Source organism: Hypomesus nipponensis, chromosome 4 (assembly GCF_054491055.1).
Source record: "Hypomesus nipponensis isolate SF chromosome 4, ASM5449105v1, whole genome shotgun sequence".
In the NCBI taxonomy this organism is placed as follows: Eukaryota; Metazoa; Chordata; class Actinopteri; order Osmeriformes; family Osmeridae; genus Hypomesus; species Hypomesus nipponensis.
Genome location: NC_140364.1, coordinates 10,633,656 through 10,651,276, shown reverse-complemented (window position 1 = coordinate 10,651,276; position 17,621 = coordinate 10,633,656). Strand labels below are relative to the sequence as shown.

The 17,621-nt window shown below is 40.9% G+C and overlaps 2 protein-coding genes across 5 annotated transcripts; one reads left to right on the top strand and one right to left on the bottom strand.

The window, feature by feature from the left end:
- The first annotated feature begins 1,003 nt into the window (after positions 1-1,003).
- On the top strand, positions 1,004-3,646 carry LOC146295499 (lipid transport auxiliary protein 1-like). The gene is made up of 7 exons (XM_084696397.1): positions 1,004-1,368; positions 1,544-1,645; positions 1,756-1,864; positions 1,968-2,021; positions 2,141-2,307; positions 2,431-2,489; positions 2,888-3,646. The coding sequence occupies exons 1-7, from the start codon at positions 1,309-1,311 to the stop codon at positions 3,093-3,095; spliced, it is 759 nt and encodes a 252-aa protein (XP_084552523.1). The 5' UTR covers positions 1,004-1,308; the 3' UTR covers positions 3,096-3,646.
- Positions 3,647-3,992: 346 nt separating this feature from the next.
- tuft1b (tuftelin 1b) lies at positions 3,993-16,833 on the bottom strand. 4 transcript variants are annotated; one of them, XM_084696393.1, is made up of 11 exons: positions 16,815-16,833; positions 7,685-7,780; positions 7,529-7,612; positions 7,260-7,325; positions 7,046-7,135; positions 6,368-6,478; positions 5,649-5,872; positions 5,110-5,215; positions 4,753-4,836; positions 4,518-4,612; positions 3,993-4,392 (listed from the first exon to the last, which is right to left on the bottom strand). In XM_084696393.1, the coding sequence occupies exons 3-11, from the start codon at positions 7,559-7,561 to the stop codon at positions 4,320-4,322; spliced, it is 882 nt and encodes a 293-aa protein (XP_084552519.1). In that variant the 5' UTR covers positions 7,562-7,612; positions 7,685-7,780; positions 16,815-16,833; the 3' UTR covers positions 3,993-4,319. The 4 variants fall into 4 exon arrangements, with proteins under 4 accessions (XP_084552519.1, XP_084552518.1, XP_084552520.1 ...); XM_084696392.1 differs by lacking the exon at positions 16,815-16,833 and adding an exon at positions 16,278-16,543; XM_084696394.1 differs by lacking the exon at positions 16,815-16,833 and adding an exon at positions 13,909-14,007 and having other exon boundaries at positions 7,685-7,939.
- Positions 16,834-17,621: the final 788 nt, after the last annotated feature.

Genomic DNA, 17,621 nt, shown 5'->3' with positions numbered 1-17,621 from the left:
TGTATTTATACATTGGGCTTCAAAGCTTTTACTGTGTATGAAGAAATATTTTCGAAAGAAAGCTTAGGAAAGTTAAAAAAAGTTTTGGCAAAAATATTTTCAAAACGTTGAAAAACGCCAAAAAGAGAGAGAAAAAAATCCTGAAATTCCCAGGGGGGAGGACCACTTTCCTCAGACCTCCAGGGAAATATGTTCCCCCTATGTTCTAAGTGTAAAAGACTGGTGTCTGGTGTACAGTTGAAACTTGTTTTACATAATGATCACAGTAACATACACCACCAGCAGCACTGTATTGCTTTATAGATGGCCAGAGGTTGGGCCAGACTGTACTATACAAGGGGAAACCACTTTCCTTAGGCCTCAAGGGAAATCTGTTCCCTCTGTGGTCTCAGTGTAAAAGACGGATGTATAGATGAAACGTATTACACATTATGATCATTAAAATTATAACACCGACTAGCCTACTTATCATACAATAGTTTATTTGTGCCTGCAACAAAACTTAAGGTTGTGTTAAAAACAACACACATACACACACAATACAATTAATAACAATAAACTAAAGTATAAACAACCGTCTGAACAAGACAATGCTCACGAAGAACTAGGCATTTTCATTTCAAATGTGGATACAGTACTGTAAATTACAGTAGCGCTACTACTGTCTACACTAGACGGATTAGCGCTAGCTAGCTGTTACAGATTCTGAAAACAGGAACTGACTAACGATTGAGCAATACAACTCACTATACAATACTTTAAAGCCTGTATTTGAGTCCAAATTAATGGGGGGGGGGGGGGGGGTATCACTATTAAAAACAAAACGAAAACATCTTCCTTTTTTTTTTTTTTTACGGAGTTAAGGCAGCAGGCGTGTGTTGCTTAGACGGCCGCCTTAACTGTAAAGTGCTGCGGAAAACCCTGCTATAAACTAACACGCGATTATATCACGTTCAACTCAACCAAGCAACAAGAGAAAACGTAATGATTTCGCGCACGCGCAAGGAAGGGGGAACTGAATTCTCCGGAACACCGTAAAGCAATGTGTATGCTGATTGCTATTTGGTGCTCATTCCAATCGTTTACATTATCACTTGACAATTAGGAAGCTATTTGACTAAACAAGATCAATGATTCGTATTTGCTACTACTAGCTAAATGACTAGCTATCTATCGAGAGAGTTGTAGGTTGCAGCCAGCCAGGGCAGGCAGTCAAGAGTGCTGCGTTGCCATTTGCTAGCTAGCAACACAACAACCTAGTAATCACTTTTGTAAATTGCACCAAAGCTTAAAAAAAACTTTCACAAAATGGCAGAGTCACCTTTATCGGGAGTCAATGTGGTTCTTGTCATGGCCTACGGTAGCTTGGTAAGTATGACCGATTTAGATGCTAGCTACTCAAAAAGCTGGATAGCTACAGTAGCTAGTCTAGGTAGCTTGGTAGTTTACCGTGTGCTAGCATTAGGGTATTTCTCTCACAAGCAAGTGCTAGCTATTATCAGTGGTTAACGAGCTAATTTCAAAAATATGTCGTCCCGTGCAGGTGTTCGTATTATTGTTCATCTTTGTCAAGAGGCAGATCATGCGTTTTGCAATGAGGTCTCGTAGAGGACCCCATGCCCCTATTGGACACAACGCCCCTAAGGTAGACTCCCAACATGTCACTCAGTTTAAATCGTGTCCTGATCAATTGTTGCTCCGACTCAAACCAAATCAAACGTGTCGTTGTTCATTCTGTGCATTAATGTTTTGCAGGGTCTGCGGGAGAACATAGATTCTCGCCTGTCTAAGGTCCACGATATTCGTTTCGAACCTCGGCTCCTCTCAGAACAAGATGATAGAGTCAAGCCTGGCACCCAGCTTAGTGAGTCACAATATATTATTAAGCTGGACATTTGAATCTCTGCAATATGGCTGTGTATGGAGTTTTAGTAACACTGTGACATGGAATGATGTATATTTCCTAGATTGCTACAACTACCTGTACAGAATGAAGGCCCTGGATGCTATTCGTGACTCGGGTAAGAACAGGTGGAGACACCCAAACGCTTCTCTGCAGCACAAGCACCTCTGCAGACAAGTCCTTGTGCTTATTTCTTCACAATGTACCGACCTTTCGCTCCCATCCTTCTAACTTCAGGTATTCCGCTGCAGGAGATGAGTCGAAACCCAAATGCTTTGACTGGACGCAACTTCCTGAACTGGCTGCTGGAGCTGCGGAACTCCCATTCGTTAATTAAGAGCAGCCGCAGCACCCTTATAGACAACCTGTTGGAGGGCTATGACAGTGCCCGCCACGGGACCGGGGTGTGTTTTTATGTGTGCAGGCATCTTGTCTTTGCCTTTCTATGCTTGGGGTAGAGTTTCCTCACTATGTGTTGTTATTTGATTTGCCCTGTGGTTAATGTCTTTCTCTGAACTGTGTTGCAGGTTTTTGGGGAAGCAGAGTTTCTGAAATACCAGGAGGCTCTTAATGAACTGGCTGATGTGTAAGTATTTGCAACCATTTCTAGCCAATATAAATACAATAGCTAAGCTGCTTGCAGCATGTCAGACAACATATAGCTATATAACCAAAATATGTGTCTGGATGAGCACACATTCCCACAAACACACTGCTAAATCGTGTGCACAGACTTTCTAGTGGCAGTTTTATAGCCACAATGATGGCACCAACTATATATTTATGCTCAAAGATTTGGAATAGGATGTCCAACAACCTCATATAGGTACATACAACGTGTCGGGTGTCTTTTAAGGATGTTCTTTGATGTATATATATATATTTTTTTTTTTCCCCCCATAAGTAATTTTATTGTAGAATAACTTCATTACACTTGCACTGCTAAAGAAACATAGATAACAGCCCGCTCCCTTCTTTCCTTAGTGTGAAAGCCTACTCCAGCACCTCTAGTCTGGACCAGCACCACCAGTCTGCAGCTAAAGATCTGACGTGCTCCCCAACGCGTGGCACTCCCTCCACCATCCAGGTGACCTACCTGCCGTCCACCGGCCAGCGAAGCAAGAGGCCCAAGCATTTCCTGGAGCTCAAAAGCTTCAAAGACAATTACAATACCCTGGAGAGCACCCTTTGAGACTTCCTCGCAGAATGGGCTGGACTTGACGAGCAGCCTGACCAATGTGGTCATGTTCAATTTGACTACAGAATGCAGTGTTTTGAATTGCAACACAGTCATCCACAAACAATATTACTGTGTAGAGTGCATGGCTGGTTCATTGCAACATTTGTCTCCATGAGTTAAAATGCTCATTTCCCCATGACAAAACACAGTGCTTCTGGACAGTGATTATATGGCAGTTATCATTGTCAATGTTTCTTAAACATGCTTTTGTCTGTCTACAGTACATTCAAATGTTAACAAAAATGTGTTTGTACAAATTAATGTATTTATAATATTTCATAATGTATTACTTTGTTGTAAATTGTATGTGTGGAGGAAAAAGTAATTCCAATGTGCTTAATCTTTCCACTAGGTGGCAGCTGCAGTATAAGGAGCTATAATACAAGCTAGCAAGTGTTCTAGAATTTGCTATGCACAACAAAAACAGACAGCAGTCTTTTTTATATGTATATATATATATATATATATTTTTTTTTAAATAAAATAATTTTAAACAAAGTCAACCATAAAAGAACAATAACAATAAATGTAGTTCAGCACTACACTCTATTACTTATCAAAGAGGGACATATTTCACATTAAGTACACGTACAGTATATAGTGTGTTGTAGTTGAAACCAGGATTGACTAACAGACAAAAAAGAATATCTCACAGTCCGAACGAACAGTTGATAGCATACCTGATTACTGGTTGTAACAGAGTGGATCTTTAAATCCATAGCCTTGTATGATGAGGGAAACTTTAAGCCACTTAAATATTGATGAGTATTGACTCATAAGTATTTACACTTCAACTAGCAAACCTAACACGGCATTGATTTAAGGAAAGCAAAGAAAACAGGACAAACATTTGAAAAATTTGAAAAAAAGTTTTCAATTTAGAAGTACCCCGTAAAAGACAAATTCAAACTACTGAAACTTAGTGTTCCTACAACTCTTCTGCAGTATACAAAACTAGTAGGTTGACGGAGTATTTGCACTGCACATTTAGCATATGGACTCAACATGCAACATTTTCACATTTTACACATTTCATGCTTTGAAACATTATTCTGGGAGGGGGTAACATATGCATATATTTAAATTTGTGAGTTGGAATACAGAGTTGTTTGTCCAGGTCAAGACTGCTTGTGTGTTTGTATCACTTCCTTTTTTTACATCTCTCATGCCGAATACTCAGGACTTAATCTCAATTACTTTGATGAAGGGAAGAGACTTGTTGGCAACGGTGGTTGGTGTGAGCGGCTTACTGCAAATAAGAGGAACATTTGAAGTCATGGAGAGTACACAAACATTGCTTGTAGTCGTTCACTCATTTTGCTGTGTTCTGATGTTGTTGTTTTGGGAGATGCGACTGGGTGAGTGAGCTGTCACCTGAAGAGGATTTGAGGTTTGTGTTCAGCGGATGTCTGTGTCTCGGGTGCATCCCCTCCCAGGAAGTACTTCATTTGATCGTGCATCTCTCTGTTCTGTTAGGGAACACGTTATGAAAGGGTCAAAGGTCATTCAGAGAGGGTTGAGACCCCATGCAGACTTTCCCGCCTTCTCTTGCAGAAAGAGTAGAGCTGAAGAAAGTAGAATGGCACACAAGACTTGTAAGCATCCTCACCTCAGCTTCTAGGAAAGACACTTTCTCCTCCAGATCTCTGATCGCTCGATCCCTCTCCTGGATCACTGTCCGGGAGTTCTGCAGCTGTGGAAAAAAGGAAAACAAACAGAGGGATATCACGATTGGAAACTGAAGAAGAAAAACAACTCTCCAGCGGAGGCATGCTCATCACTTATTGATGTTTTTTGTTTCCCTGCAAGCTTCTGCTCCACTCCACTAAACAAATGAAGTGCTTTCTTGGCAATCAAATTGCCCGTTAATTGCTTCTGGTACTCTGTATGCAAGTTCCTGTGAGTGTGTATGCATGTGTATATGTGTGTGTGTGCAAGTATACTGTGTGTGTGTGTGTGTTGTCACCTGTTCGATCATGTGGCGGACTTTCCTCTGCTGGCACTTCAGCATATCGTCAAGGTGATGGATCTTCTCCTTCAGAACGGCTAGTTGCTTCTCCAAGTCCTCAGACCTGAGCACACACACACACACACAACATATGGTTACTATGGTTACATCACCATAACTCATGATCAGGACGAAGTAAGGTGGGTGGGTAACATACTTTATACCATGGTCTGGGTGAATGCTCAATTCTGATTGGCTGCAGGGGTGTACATTATGTAAGGGATAATGCCCGACGAGGTGTCCGTTATCAGATGATATTGGACACCTCGTCGGGCATTATCCCTTACGTAAATACAGTATCTGGCCTGATCAATGATACCTTACCAACAGCACAGCCATAAATAAATGCATGTTTCCTGATGTAAAATACAAGTGTACAGTATACGGTAATATCAGCCTTAATATCCATGACCCTTTAACCTATTCAATCTTTCTTTCTCATTATAAAGAATACGAATACACAACATAAGCGTCATATGTGGAGCGGTGGACCTCACCTCCGCTCCTTCTCCAGGACCTCCTCCTTAGACTCCCTCAGCTGCTTTAGCTCAGCCTCCATGGCGGCCATCTTGTCCTGCAGACCGGCGCTCTCCACTTCCATGCCACCAAGGAGCCTCTGCAGCTCTTCCACCCGTTGGCCGCGGTCCTCGGCCTGCCCCTCTGCCCTCTGCAGACGTTCAGACTGCTCATCCAGGCGCTGGTGAAACTCGCTGCTTTCTGCCTGCAGGGGGAGCCAGAGTCCCAAGGTTACCATGGCATTAAGCTTGCTGTGGTGCTTTTGCCCCTCTGGAGGTATGGAACTCTTTAGACCTATGGTTTAGACAAACCACATGCCAACCTGTAATTTAGGTTTCTCCATTAAACCTTTTGGGAAGTAAAATCTTTTAAAATATTGAGGAACTAAAGCAGTTTCGCGAGTCAGGAAGTTAGCCTTGTCACAAAGTCGGGACTTAAATTGTGTATTATGTGTTGCAGTAGAACACTATATTTAGGAAACTAAGGATTGTCCTTGGAACAATACAGTTTCAACCTTCTGACACCAAGACTGATAACTTCACACACACTGGGTCATGCCCTGAGGTATTCCTGGATTATGAGCGAGAGAACCAAACAATAATGAAAAGAGATGGATAGAGACTGAAAGAGGGAATGGTATGGATTGAAAGGAGGGAGAAAGTTGGGAATGAACCATTAGGTGAACCTAACAAGTACATACCTGCAGTCTGTCTTTCTCATCCTGATGTTTCTTCTCTGATTCCTTCAGCTGGGCGTACAGACGCTTAGTCACCTCCCTAAGCCTGTTGCTCTCATCCTGGTTGTCCTTCACCTGAGAGAACGAAGACAGACACAGATTGAGAGAGAGAAACACTCTCGCACAGCGATTGCCTGTACTTGTGCATAGTCACTGGGCAGAAAATAGATTCCTCGTAGATTCTCCTGCATTCTCACAGCAACACAGCCTTTAGGAGAGAGAATGGATGTCCGGCTTCATGTTACACAGGCTGTCTGTGCTGGGCTGTGCGGAAAGAATGGCTTTTTACAATATCCAATATCTGCTGTCTATGTGTGTATGGGGAGGCTGTAACAGATATACACCAAGATGTCTCTCAGTGTGTAGTCAGTATGACTACCAGCATGGTATTCTGAGAGCAGCCGCCATTTTAAATAACAACAGAAATGTTGTCATGTTGCACGGGATGGAAAATGTCTGAGGAATTTTGCCTTTCATTTTCATATTAGTTTGAATACATTCCATTTCTACTTGTTGTGACTGTAGGCATGCGTCAGGATGCACTCCTTTAAAACGGATGTAAAAGAAATAAAACAAAAAAAACGAAAGCCAAACCACTCTATCACTCAAGTTTAGCATTTAGATGAGCTAATAATAGCTTACATGAGCTTCAGACTCAGTCCCAACAAGGTTACCATTGGCGACAACAGCTTGGTTGCTAGGCAGGCTGACTCTAAAGCCATTGACAGGAAACTGAGAAAAAGAGCATGGTTAGAGATGTTAGTGCTGTGCCAATATTGTTATGTATTCATAAGCAGACGTTTCTCATGGATAACATTCTTTTCGGTTATGTTTATTCATTTTTCATGAGTCGTACCTTGTTATTGTTGTTGTTCTGTCTGGCTGCCATTTGCTCCCTCAAGGTCTTTAGACAGTACCTCACCTAGAAACACAGGAAAATGTTTTGATAAATATGCCCATATTTGTGGAAAAATCACACACACACACTATTCTCTACTGACACACCCTTTTAAACATCCAACCTAATAGCTTGTCTATCCATCCCCACCCAATGACTGGGCCTGATGCACTGACTCATCCTCTACACACTGGTGCAGACAACTGTTCCTAGTTGGCCGTACTGACCTCCTGTATTTGAGACACCTCATCTGTCAGCATCTTGACACTCGGTTGTTTGGGTTCTCTCTGTTTGCGTGCCTCAAGGTACACCTAGACATCGGAGAAGGGGGTTAGTTTTTCAAACACGCACACACAGCCACGCCCATCTCACAGACAACTCACCTTGATGACCTCTACTTTCTCTTCTGAGGGTGCAACCAGACCAAATCTCTGGTCTTGATTGATTGGCTGAGGTAGGTCAGAAGCTCTGTTGATTGGCTGTTAATTAAAAAGGAAAGAACATTCACAATAGTCCATTTGGATTTATAAATATCATACAAAATATTTGTCTTTGCCCTGCTAGAGGTTGTAATATTCTGAGGGCTAGCTGGACTGGTTCTGCTCCTGCAGAGTTCGTCTAAGCTGCTTGTATCTGTCCTGAGTTAAAAAGACAAAAATATAAAGGGATTTGTATGAGTTAGAGATGTGAAAGTGAAGATAACCCGCTTGGGGGAGAAAGGAAAGGGATATATAGCCCCTGTCATATGGGAGAACAGAGAGAGAAAGAGAGCAGAGTGAGCTGTAGCTAGGTGATAGGTGGTCAAAGTCAAAGCTGCCCATGAAGAAATTATCCAATGACTCATTGGAAGACAGTGAACCCCGTGACACAACTCCAGACTGTGGGTGGACGTCTCCAACACCACCCCACCCAACTCTGGGTCTAACGCTAACTCTTTATTAACTGGAAAAGTCAACCCAGTCCAAACCAGGAAATCCAAAAATACCCCGACCACCTAAACGAGTGCTGAGTCACTGAACAACTCTGTAGGCTACCCAAAACAATACAAACAAGGACTTGGTAGAGTGCCAGCTGTCGATTTGTTGAAAGTGTTGTTACTGAACTGTGCAGGCTAACTGCCAAACATTTTCTAGAATGAACTGTCAAAAATCATGGTTTGATGCCAATATATCAAGTTTAAGATGAGCAAACTTTTCAACAGAGGTACCTTCTACTTTTATCATGTTACAATGACTTTCAGCAAGATCCATGCCAATTGTCTTGCATGACAATTGGCAACAATTCAAATGTCTCTCTGCATTGGGTAACAAACCCTTCGTCTCTCTTAAGTTATACATACATTGCTTCCAAAATAAACGGGAACACCCATATCAGGCATTATGGTGAAGGTTAAACAAACTACTTGAATATCTGTGAACGTGAGAATCAAACCAGATCTAACTGCTTTTCAGCATGAAGGAAACCTTTTCAGGAAGGGATAAAGGTGTGTTTCCAAAGAACTAAGTTGAAAAAAGCGGTAGTTAGACTTCACATAACCCTTTTATCAATGCAGTCTCTCAAGATGTCTTTGTGCTATCATAACAGAGCACAGTCAAGTTCATCCATCACTTTATGTCTGCTCAATGTTTGAACAGTACACCTGGGCTTGTGTGTACAATGTGTTTGTTTTTTGAGATGTGTGTGTATTGATGTGTGTGTGTGTGTTAGTATATGACTCTCACATACAATACTCAACTGGCTCAACACGAAGCGTTCTAACCTTTGTTATTCTTAACAGGTTTTTATTACGGCAAACCCTGGATATCATAGACTAGTTCAAGCAGGGCAATCGGGCAGCACGCGTCATCCATTTGTCGGAGACGTAAGGCGTCTTACTCCACCTCTTTCCTCCGCCCACTACTACACCCATATAGCAGCGCATTGGGCCACGTCCGATAAGGCGTCTTTAAAAGACGCCTGGATACGCACACACTCACCCCGGTTGTTGTATGATCAGTGCTGCTGCCGTCCTCCACCATCCCCTTCTCCCCCATGCTGTCTGTATGTCTATCCACCAGGGGGATTATATCTCTATTGCTCCCTGCCTCATATGTCATGTATGTATGTGTTGCATCGAGGAGGCAGGGAGTGCTTCCCTTAGATCATCCACTCCACCAAAGTCAAACCTACATGTCCACGTCATGTAACAATAAATGCTTAAATCTAATACGTGATTGTCTTGACTGGACTGGAACATACTGGATGTCCAATAAGGTAATGTTCCATGACTAATTTGCATAATCCATTTTAGCAGGTACAATGACATCATTACATTGTTGGCAGGAGTTCATATATTATTATCTTATAATTACTCTTAAGGTATGTTGCGTCATGCCAAATACCACAGTAATCCTCTGAGTAAGATAATAAGTCCACATTTCTGCCTTAGGTTCAAAGGAACCTGTCTGAATACCATAGGAGATGGTCTGTATCAAATGAGATTCTACGATAGCAAAAAACCTGGTGGTTCGGTTTAAATCTCTGAATCATGTCTGGGAAGATGCAAAAAGCAGACTGCTTCTGAATTCAAACTTTTTTAAAGATTAGTGCATTTTGATTACATTATCAGTTATCAAGATAATTCAAATGATTTCAGAAGTACACTGGAATATTAAAACAATTTGGTTTTACTCATTTCAAAAAACTCTTGTTTTGCTAATATGATTACATAAACATGTATTCCTCTTTAGGTGCCTCTTCAGGTGCCAAATAACTTTTAATTAAGTTATCTGACTGAAATCTAATAATGAATTTAAAATAAAAATCTATTAAAGTCCCTTTGAAAAAACAGGTGTAAAATGTAAACACGAAAGATAATGGAAACTTTCCTTGGAAGTGCATTATTAGGCTTGGTTGCCATAGGCTACATTACTTCTTTACAGAGAAAACCATTACTTACACCTGTCATTGTCATTGTTTTCTCCTATGCAATGCATTCTTTCATGCTACCCACAAAATACTTTTGACAAGACACACCCAGTTAAACAGAACAGTACATCTCTAATTGTTCAGTGTGAAGAGCACACAAGGGATCATAGCACAGGATTAATGAGAAAGAGAAGTGGCAAACACATTCTTAGCATACCATCATCTGTTACCAGTAACCAGAGAGAAAATTGTGTCAACACCAACAAGACACATGTACAGCAAAACAAAACTGCAAATATGTTGTCAAACTAACAAGCACAACTGTATCGCAAACTTCTTAAAATGTGTCCAAGTGTTCAAGCAAGCACGGACTTTGTGTGGGAGAGCCTCTGTGTATGAGTGACCCAGTTAAATACCCCCCCCCCCACACACACACACCACCACCCCCTCCTCTCCTGTCAGTATGGAATCCTGAAAAACCATCAGAGCTGTGGCTGTGGTTGTAACAGGCAGGCAGCTGAACCATCAGGCTGAGATCAGAGCTAGTGACTGCAGCCTCGGGGGCCTCTCTCTCTCTCTCTCTCTCTCTCTCTCTCTCTCTCTCTCTCTCACAGAGAGAAGATCTTGACACACCCACAGAGGTGTTCAGACACACGCACACACATTCATTAACAAGGGATGCTGGAACGGACACAATGTTCCCTTCCTGAATCGTCCACAACCACAAACTCCATCTCTGGCTCTCCCACCACACATACAGTCATTTCATATCCCATGATTTTCCCTTGTTGCTTCACCCAGTACTGTATTATGCAGCAGAAGGCTGGTTTCATGTTAATGTCTTGTCAACCAGAAAACAACTATGACTCATATAATTGGTTATTACATTGGTAGTAATCTTATTATTAATAAAGTAAACATTAAAATCATCAACAAACATTCAAGTATTAGGATGGTAGTGGAATAATAAGTAAATATGTGTATTTATGGTACTTTCATATACTCCCCTAAAACCATTCTGTCTGTTTCAGGACGCTTCACTGGCACACAAATACGTTATGATAAACTTGTGAAACCTGAAATGTAATAAAGTTTAAATCAATGTGTGTTTTACTATGGTGGGCTTGTGTGAACCCATACTCTTGGATGTTGAAACTCTTTTTGATCTCTGTTGGTTTACAGCCTGATAAACATCCCCCTTCAGTAGGGAGCCAGTCAGCTATCCTGAGGGCTTCTGTCTGTACAGACAGGCCTCAGCCATATCAACATCTAATCCACAGGCCTAAAACCATGGACCCTGTCCAGCGAATTATCCCATTGTGTAACAATGGGATAACTTTCTGCAGTTAAATGAGGATAAAACAGAGGTTTCTGGGTTGTCTGGCAGATTCCACTCCTGCTCTGAATGCACAGTTAGGTCCTCTCTCAACAAAAGTATGCAAACATATCAAAAACGTTGGAGTGATATTTGAGTCTTCACTATTTTTGGACAAACAAATTAGTGCTGTTATTAGAGGAAGCTTTTTCCATCTTTTGTAAAGTTGAAGAATTAAAAGATATAAAAGCTGTAATTCATGCATTTGTAACATCATGATTAGACTATTGCAACTCTCTATTGTGGTGTTCCTCATTTTACACTCAATTACAAATTGTTCAAAATGCAGCTGCAAGACTTTTGACTGGGTCTAGAAAGAGGGATCCCATTTCTCCTGTTTCAGCATCCCTTCACTGGCTTCCCATTAAGTTTAGAGTTGATTTTAAGATCCTTATGTTTGTTTATAAGGAGTTGTCTGGCTGTGCACCAAGGTAGATTTGTGATCTCATTCTGCCATACTGTCCAGCTAGGGCACTCAGATCTTCAAATCACTTGTTTTTAAATGTGTCACAATGTTGCTACAAAGTAAAGGGTGATCAGGCTTTTTCTGTGGCTGGGCCAAAGCTTTGGAATGCTCTTCCTTCTCATGTGAGGTCTGGTCCTTCACTGGATATTTTTTAATCTACTCTAAAAACACATTTTTATTCTTTAGCTTTTGGAAACTTTTAATTGTTGTTTTATAGCGTAGTTTTGCTATGCACTATGTACAGGACTTTGGATCAATTTGTATTTTATGAAATGTGCTTTATAAATAAAGGTTGTTGTTGTTGTTGTTTGATACGTATTTGGTCACTTCTTTGTTGAAATTGATTCATAATACCTTGGGGTCATTCACTTGAATAAAAAAGACAATAAATAGCACCTTTCTTGGAAGTACTAGAGGACTATAGATTTGCGTGCTATTCCCCTCCATACACAAATTCATATAAAACGTGTGGGCGCCAAACCACTGATAGCCAATGTGTTATTGCAAAAGACTCATCAATCATTTGTCTAAATGTTTCACACATTTTTGTAAGCAGACCATAAAGTTGTTTTGTGCAGGCACTGTATACGCACAGTATACAAACCACTACATCTGAGGGCTAGAAAACTCCACAAGCAACACAGCTAAGAATGGCCTGTTTCTCCATTTGGTCTATCAACTGCGCAATGTAATCCGCAGAAATAAAACAACAAGATACATAGAAACGCAGTCAATAACTGGGCTGAAAACAGCGGCTACTCTTACGAGCTGCACTGAGACTAAGGCCCCCTGAGCTCCCAGAGCGAGTATCAGTTTACTCTACCTTGCTCTCCTCTCTGGACGCACAGGAGCTGAGAGCTTCACACACTATGGTGCTCCTATACGATCCCTCTACCTCTATAAATACAACCACCTAGCCTCCCCCTCTGATGTACAGCATCAAAGAGAACCATAACCCCACTCCCATCCCTTCCAATGAAGACTCCACTGCTCTTATTGGTACACAAACTGGACAAGTGCAGCTCCTGGCTCAGAGGATTGAGCACTGGCTACAATGTTTGGCCAAATATGCAACTGACCGTAGTGGAACATCAACATACAAGTAAAGAGTTCCACATGCACATGTCTAGTCAGAGGCTGGGCAACTCACAGCAACATGTTAGTTTCCACTCCTTGCAGAGTACCATTAACACATTCAGACACATATTGACGTATATCCTGTCTTGGGTCATATAACAAGGTACGTAAATGATTACAAAAGAGATTATCAAAGATAAGAAAGATAATAAAATACTTTTGCACGTCAGGAACCTACTACTGGTGATGTCATGTCATTCCCACATTCCACAATTTAGACGTAAAATGTGAAACTCTCAGAGCCTGTCACAATGTCACACGACTGTTTCTCTTATGTCTGCTATGAAGCTTCCTTTGTCAGCCTTGTTAAATGAAGCTCAAAGTTACTCTGATGCACACACATATGTATCTTGAACACAGAGTAAATTATAATACATTTACAATGTTTCTGTGTCAAAGTATGAGGTACATTTGGCAGTACTATTTAGTATAGGATTGTATGAAGATAAGAAGAGTGAGTGTATATGAAATATACACATACAAATATAAACAACATATTAAATCAAAATATGTAAATATATTACTTTATGTAGCTATTTTACTGGAGCTACATGGTAGATACTACGAAAACAACACAATTGCCTCTTCAATGGCAATAGATAAAACACGTCAGAAGAAAGCGTACAAGTCATAACACACAGACTTATACATCTACGAAACGACTTCTACACTAACTCAGGTGAAAACAACACAACACACATGCCAACCAGTTTCAAATGTACCTGTCTAGAAGTAGTAGTCTGGAGCCCTTTCTGTCGGTGTCCTAAGTGTTTTGAGTGTAATCGTGTGTGACTCAGTGTGGGAATCTACTGCTGTCTTGCCTTACATGGAAGGGAGAGGCTCCAAAAGCCAGCCCAACCCTATTCTACCAGACCTGGTCCTGCCTCCAACCCCTGGAGGTCCTCACAGCTCCCCCTGCAGGAAAGACAGGGTCACTGCACAGGCCAGACTGAGGAAATAACAGATGGGTTGTTGAGACGGTTAGATTTTGAGCACAATTGCTTTGATTAATATTCGGTCTGTTTGGAAGTCTGTACATTTTACATGTTTTCCCTAGTTTTAAAATGTTTTGTTTAGACTTGCAAAAATGTCATACAACGCGACTACAAGACTTCCATGATATGAATAAGTGTTCAGGCATATTAACCAGTGTGCAGGCATATTAACCTGTGTGTGGTTATGTGTGTCTGTATAGCATGCCTGTCACCATTATGTACAAGTGTCTTACAGTATAGCACACAGGTAGGTAAATAGCTTGCACAAAAGTGAATCCTCATCCCTGCATGGTGCCAGCAATAGAGCCCTGGTGTAGAATGTGTGGTGTGTTATATAACTGAGATTAATGAAGTGTCTTTATGTAAGAGTCCCTTGACATGAACTATGCATAAGGTAAACGGGCTATACAAATGAATGCATGTGTGTAAGTGTTTGTGCATTCAGTATGTGCATGTGCTTGTCTGTGTGTACATACCTGCTCTTGTGAATGTCTTCTCCCTACTGTGTGTGTGTGTGTGTGTGTGTAATGCACCTGATGAATAGAGTGTGCGTGATCTGAGGGCATACCTCCTTCTAAGATCCTCAAATACAGCAGAGTCTGTGTGAGGGACGTCTTTACCCAAACTAATTCAAGACCCTGTGCCTGGCCCACATCTTAAGTCCATCTAGTCAAATAGGAAGGTTCAGTCCACCCCCCCATACATCAAATCAAATTACATCAGGTCAGATTAAAGGTCCGGTCTTTACAGCTCCAAGTCGTCCAATCCTTTAAGTATAGTTACTCTGTGAATGTGTCTGACTGCACAAAGTGCACCAAACCCAGAGGGAATGTAAAGTCACTGCATAGAGGAACAGGTAGTTCAGGAGGCAAAGTGCCATGTGTACGGAAACCACAAGACTGTTCACCATGAAGTGTAACAACAGACCTCGGGAGGAAGAGCTTTTGAGAAAAGGCTGTGTTTGCCCAAGGGCATTCTAACACTTGCTCACAGTCACCTTAAAATCCTCCCATATCAAAGAGGCTGACAAAAATCGAGTGAGGTCAGAAAGTGACAAAGATAAAATAATCTGTGATTGTTTCCTTCCAGGTAACAAAATGCTTCTAGTGCCAACTTAAATCAATTGAACATGTCAAATATATCATACACTTAAGGCATACAAAGAACATTATGCAACAAACTGGACAGGGTCCAAAACTGAACTGCATTGGGTGAGGGCCATTAAACATTGCTGAGTTTGTTTATTTAGCGAGTTATATTTGTATTGTGTCAAATAATCTCATTGTGTAATTCGAAAAGGTCTCCAAAATTAGGAGTAATTTATTAACGAGTAACAAGAAAAGGCACATTTGTTGAAAACGACATAGGCCTGTGATTTTCTACTTCGTGAAACCACATAAGAGTTTTGAACACAGCAATGATTTCAAACTACACTTCCAGTTTTTCTTCTTCTTAAATCAGAAGTTGAACTTGACGGAAAAAATGCTGGCTGCTGTATTTCATAGATGACACTTTAACGTTCAAAGTCCCACAGGTAGCCTGTTCACTATACTGCAGGTAGGCCATGCAAGACAACACCGTTTTGAATTAATATATTAACCTACATAGACAAATCTGTATTGTTTATTGAACTGTCTGGAGTCAGATTCCCCAAGATAAATAGAACAAAACTGACTTGCCATTCTTGGAAATACTCTAGGTATTAACCATTCAGTGTTTGGCATTCCGTTAATGATAAACATGACCCTCTCTTAAGGATTATGCCCCGTTTAGTATAATAATTAAATTATTTTTCTAGAAGCTGTTGCCATATAGGCCAGCTGAACTATAAAGGACATGGATATGGATAGTGCTCTAATAAGATACTGCAGGTACTGTCAACGTGGTTGTGATTTAGTGTTGTGAAATTCTCAGTAGGCTTCTCTTTATAGGTAAAACGATAGATCCTACACATTCTACACAATGGTGACATTTAGCCTGAGCCTACTAAACAAATACCAGGGGTCAAATGAAACACGAAATGAATGCAAACAATAATCAAGCAAATGTTGGTCAGTTATCAGAAATCAAATTACTGACAATATTGACTCACTTACATTCATTCCGGTATCTCTTCTGACATCTTCGTTTGTAAATAATATTTGCGTAACGTCGTTCATCTTCTCTCGGGCAGCAGGAGTTTGAAGAGATGACATATGTAGGCTGTCCTTATTTGTCGATTGGACACAAACGTTTTCGCGGCCACCATGCAACAGTTGACTCGAGTCAATCGTACCTTTCATTGAATGGTTTGTCCATGAACGACCCACTTCAAAAATAACATAAATTTTCACTCAATGCCTTGCCCTCAGACGACTAAATATTTAAACATGACTTGCGCTGAGATGAAGTCACGCGCCCTCAACTGTCTGGAATGTTGAAAACTTCAGACTATGACCGAAGCAAGGAATGCAAATACAGCATGAATATGCGTTAGCTAAGCGTCGTCTAAACGGGACTGGCAAGAAACTAGAACCAGAGCTGACTGAAATTAATGTGAACCATGCAGCAGATTTTCAATATCTTGTCCCACTAAGAAATCACACACACACACACACACAAACACACTCACAAACACTGTTAATTTGACTGACCTCATAGATGTTAATGTTCACCATCCCACCACCTGGCAAAAGTTTCATGATTCCATCATGCTATGTTATCTGCTGTTTACAGTTCTGTGTTCTCAGATAAGCCCCTTTCTCATAGCTGTGATTCCTGTCAAAGGTTGCTCAGCCAGAACACCAATCAGCTTTCATCCACTGCTTAGTCACAGCTCCAAATTGGATTGAGACTTAATTGATAGCTATTGGAAGCATCTAACAAAAACAGTTTCCCAGCTTTACAGATGTGCCGCCAAGCATCCCTATTCTACTGTAGTACAAGCATTACCATACTATTATTACTATACTGTAAAACCAATACTCAATCCATGAACAGACGTTGGTGGTAAATGGGCTAGAGATTGGTTCTGTGTTCTTCCTGGTGGATGCACAGGTCTTCTACTGTAGCCTTAGATGTTGAATTTGAGGAGTATAGCCCAGTACACATTTGGCACTACATGAGACAATCAAGATAGTTGTTTCAAGGTGTTAGTATTCTGTCGTCATGTACTGTACGTCACAGAAACACTATGACATTCTTCACATATGACCATTTAATCCTGAGTGTCACTTTTCTTCCTTTTGCATTTAATCAATTTAATACCAACCTATTCATGACTTTTAAGACCAACCCAATGCAAACATAAATTTTTAGTTTCAAGGCTCACCTTACGGAACAAGTCTTTGTCAGATTGTATGTCGAAACCTCTAACAAGAAACTTTTGTCAGATTGATTTCTCGGGTAATGTTTGCAAAACCAGGGTGAAGGTACGTCAGTGCAACAACTCAATGACTCTA